Below are 4823 nucleotides of genomic sequence, written 5' to 3'. Positions count from 1 at the left end.
TTGTGCCTTCACACCATTAACTTCCTAAACGTGACGGGAGTCCCTCCCACGACGGCGGCGGAGCGGCATTTCACCACACCAACGACGGATCCAATGAGACCTCTTGTTTACTTCCGTCAGCCCCCTGAACCCGACTGGAAAGGACCCGCGAAGCTCCTTGCTTGGGGGAGAGGCTACGCAGCAGTGCAACATGATGACACCACCATATGGGTTCCAGGTCGAGGGATCCGCCCATACCACCCTTCTGCTGCCGGATTCATCTCTGCCGTGCCAATTGCCCCCCCGCCGGATTCGCTGCTGCAAGAAACCAACAGCCTCACCCCCTAAACCTGGCATCATGCTGCGATGCGCCCGGATTCTTCCCCTGGTGATCCTCGCGTTTGCTGTCTTCCTCCTCCTGCTCCTGTTAAGTCACCGTAACACCGACGTCCCCGCTCCACACCATGTGTCCCGCAGAGACGCCCCCCCTACAAGCAACTTCAACTGCAGCCAATGTATCATTAACGTATCCAAAGGATCAGCAACTACCAGCACGCTGATCTACTCCAATATCCCCCCCGAGGGATGTACTCAAGATCTTCCCAAATGCATTTTTAACAGGACTGAATTCAGTGTCTGCAAACAAGGCAATGCCGTGACTTGCCACAGCCCAGAAATGCTTACCAAGTACAACATTACCATATGGGCCGGTCTCGGCATTGTTGCTGGGGGCGCAGGGCCAGCCTACCTTGCATACCTTAACCACACCATCCGCTCAAAAGCTGAACAATGGACTATTGGCATTGATGTCTGCCTGGCCATGGACAAAATAGCCTTTCGCTCTTGTGGCTCCCACGCCTGGCGAGAAACCTACAAACACGACCACAAATATCTTTGCACCCGTAACAAGCCAAACCCCCCTGAATACTTTCTTCACCCCTGCGCATCATGGGGAGACCCAAAGAAAACTGTCTGGCGCGGAATTTGTGACCACACTGGTGGCGGCTACCGAGGATGCTACAACCCCCTGAACGCGGCTAAACGGACTATTGAATCCTTCCGTCGATTGCCTGACAGCAACAGGGTCTCTTTCACCCTCTCAAAAGACCACCCTAAAATTGAAGCCTATGGCTTGGGGATTGATGGAACGGGCAATGATCCACTTACCTATATTACCATCACAATTGTTAGTCTTAAAGAATCCAGAAGCATACAGTGGTCTGTTTATGACACCATTGAGAGACTTGAAACCAACGCGAAGTCAATTGTTTCTGAGAAAGCTCGCAACCTGTTCCTAGAGTTTGCCACTGAAATCGCTCAAACCCTGGGGGTGACAAATTGTTTTGTATGTGGGGGCACAAACATGGGCGAGCAATGGCCCTGGGAAGCTCTAGAAGCTGACCCAGGATTACTGAATAATCTCTCCCGGGCTGGGAATCTCACACTACGACCCCACGCTTCCGATGCCGCCTGGACATTGACTACCAACATAGTAGGTACCCACTGTTATTTCCGCAATGGCTCCCTTGCAGTAGGCACCCTCCTCTGCAAAGGCCAGTGGGCCAACTCCTCATGGACCTCGGCTGCCAACATCTCCCAGCCTGAGCAGCTGAACACCACGATTTTTTCCTATTTTTCCTCTTCAACACGGAACTGGACTGCCCCGGTGGGAATGTATTGGGTATGTGGAAATCTTGCTTATGAATACCTCCCTCACAATTGGGGGGGGTCTTGCATTTTGGCATGGATTAAACCCTCCTTTTTCTTACTACCCCTCACTGCTAGACAAAACCTAGGGATTCCTGTGTATGATAATTGGAGAAGGAGAAGAGCCCTAGACCGGGGGGAGGGTTTTGGGGGGATTCAGGTTGGCAATTGGAAAGATGATGAATGGCCCCCTGAACGTATTATTGCTTATTATGACCCCGCGACATGGGCAGAGGATGGTTCATGGGGGTACCGTACGCCGATTTATATGCTCAATCGGATTATACGGTTGCAAGCTGTTTTAGAAATAGCCGGGAATCGCATTGATAGGGCACTCAACGCCATAGCCACAGCACAAGATAAGTTACGTACAGCGGTTTACCAGAACCGCTTGGCTTTAGACTATTTACTAGCTAAGGAAGGGGGAGTATGTGGAAAGTTTAATCTGACGAATTGCTGTCTTCAAATTGATGAAACTGGCAAGGTAGTGGCCGATCTCACCGCGGATTTGCGGAAATTGGTTCACGTACCCGTGCAAAAGTGGACAGGATTAATGGATGATGCAGGCTTCCTGGGAGGAATTTTTCGCAATTGGAAACAAGCCGCCTTCATGGCAGGCATGGCGCTCCTAGGGTTTCTCCTTTTACCCTGTTTAATCCCAGTGATCCGAATCATCATTCAATCCACAGTAGAAAGTATGACACAGGGCAAAAACATTAACACAGCAACATTTGATTCACAACACAAAGCCCTGCTAACAGCATTCTCTGATGAAGACCCAGAGAAAAACGATACTCCCTTCCGACTTCTCAAAATTTAAAACAAAAGGAGGAGATGTTGCGATATACGTGCAGGTATGCATCTGCCATACTGTAACACGTATAGAACAGAAGCAATAATTAACCATATGATTAAATCAGTAAACTAAAAGCAATAATTGGCCATATGATTAGATCAGTAAGGCAAACTGTCCAACTCCAAGCGTTGATTAAATCAGTACCTTTAACACTAAGCAGATCAGCAACCACAGACTTGTAACTAAGCGTTGATTAAATCAGGGGTTACAACTGTTTAACTCTCAAACATTAATTAAGCATTGGATGTTTGCATGATGATAAAAGGTTTATTGACTATGAGTGTTCTTCGAGTCTACATGAGAGTAAATGAGTTACCATATACTGTAAACTTGCACAATCGTGATTGGTCCCCATTGGCTATGTGAATCCACCCCTCCCTTGTGTATGATCAATAAAAGAAGCCCCCAGACTTCGTTCTGGGTCGGTTTCGTCCCGAAGGAAATTCGTGTCCGAGTCTTCTTTCCTCATTGGCTTCATGAACCACCCACGGAGAAATCGCAATACTTAAAGGCACTGTCTTCAAATATTACTGCTTTCAATAAGAGGAATTAAATTAAAATATATAGAATTATTGGCCAAGTAGAATTGGACACACAAGGAATTTGCCTTTGGTGCATATGCTCTCAGTGTGCATAAAGAAAAATAGAATAGAATACATTCGTCAAGAATCCTAAGATATAACACTTAGAGATAGTCATAGGTTACTAAAAAGCAATCAAATCATAATAGGAAACAAGTAAAACAATATTGTAAAGATACAAGCAAAATGTTTATAGTCATAAGAGGGAAGAGCTAGGTACTAGGAAGGATGAGAAGAATAATAGTAATACAGGCTTAGTAAATAATTGGACAGTGTTGTCAAATTTTTAGATTATAAATTGTAAAGAACAATGAGAGAGAAACTATAAAGAATGACAGGGAGAAAGTTTTTAAAACTATCAGTGCTATCTGTGCCAGGTTCTTCCTCTGTGGCTTGCCTATCTCTGTGGGTCTGTTTTTAATTATGCCATGATGCTTCATCTTCCTCTGCCAATGAACATAGAGAATATTTCTCCAGCCACATCTGACACAATTGAGATCTGTCAGTGAAAACAGGACAAATCTTGCCAATCAAGTCTGCCAAGTCTCCCAACCCTAGCAGAAATCCATGCTATCAGAGGCAGCGAAACTACCCCACTCCACAAGGGTAATAAGCAGAGGTGGTATTCAGCAAGTTCTGACCAGTTCTGGAGAACCGGTAGCGAACATTTTGAGTAGTTCGGAGAACCAGTAAATACCACCTCTGACTGGCCCTGCCCCCATCTATTCTCTGCCTCCCAAGTACCAGGTGATCTGGAGGAAATGGGGATTTTGCAGTAACCTTCCCCTGCCATGCCCACCAAGCCATACCCACAGAACCAGTAGTAAAAAAAATGAATCCCACCACTGGTAATAAGGAGCCATTCCGCAGTGTCTTCAGTGTAAATAAAAAGCTCAGAGCGTATTTTTAGAAACTGGTTTTGAATTTTGCATTTCATTAGCACGACTCTTTCTCATAGCTTCGGCTATCTTCTCTATTAGTTCATTTTTAGACCATTTGAAATTTGTTTTACTGTATTACTTCTCTAAATGAGGTACAGGTAGTCCTCAGCTTATGACCAGTTGCTTAGCAGCCATTCAAAGTTACAACAGACCACCAAAAGATACTTATAACCCAGTTTCAAAATACAGCCTCTTCAATACAGAGATGCTGCAGCAGGACCCTATCTTCTGACTACCCATTCTGCTGAGTACCTGCAGATCTTGGCCTCTCCCACATCCAGTCACCCAGCTACCCAAGAGAGCCTACAGCTGGGCAGCAGAGCTATGGGGAGCATGTAGGGCTATTACAGAGGCTAGAGCTCAGCCTGCTTTCCCAATCAGCCACCCAAGGGAGTTGCAGGATTTGGCAAGCCCTTTAGCCAGTTCCAGGGCCCAGCAGCACTAAACTTACCTTTTTAAAAAAAAAAGAGAGAGAGAGAAGTACCTGGCCAATGCAATACAAGGTCCAACTATCCTACTGACTGCCTCAAGGCAATCTGTGCTATTCTGGAAACAGGTACTGCTGTTGGAAGCCTATAGGGGGCTCCATTTTTATAAAGAGCCTCCAGAAAAATGGATAGGGGATAGACCCAGTCTTAATAAAGCCACTGTTTATCATAAGAAATAGAAGAACTTTCAGGAAACATATGTCCATTAAGAAATGACAAAACGAAGAAGACCATAAGAGGGAAAAAAAATCCAACTCAATTTTGCATAGAA

The 4823-nt window shown here is 45.7% G+C and overlaps 1 protein-coding gene across 1 annotated transcript; it reads left to right on the top strand.

The window, feature by feature from the left end:
• The first annotated feature begins 337 nt into the window (after positions 1 to 337).
• LOC148045795 (endogenous retrovirus group 3 member 1 Env polyprotein-like) lies at positions 338 to 2506 on the top strand. The gene has a single exon (XM_087714362.1). The coding sequence runs from the start codon at positions 338 to 340 to the stop codon at positions 2504 to 2506; it is 2169 nt and encodes a 722-aa protein (XP_087570488.1).
• Positions 2507 to 4823: the final 2317 nt, after the last annotated feature.

The sequence above is a fragment of the Thamnophis sirtalis genome, unplaced genomic scaffold (assembly GCF_051295495.1).
Source record: "Thamnophis sirtalis isolate CommonGarterSnake01/CBP01778 unplaced genomic scaffold, rThaSir2_p1.2 scaffold_4, whole genome shotgun sequence".
Taxonomy (NCBI): Eukaryota; Metazoa; Chordata; class Lepidosauria; order Squamata; family Natricidae; genus Thamnophis; species Thamnophis sirtalis.
The sequence above is the reverse complement of the archived record's forward strand: the minus strand, read 5'-3'. Positions and strand labels throughout refer to the sequence as shown.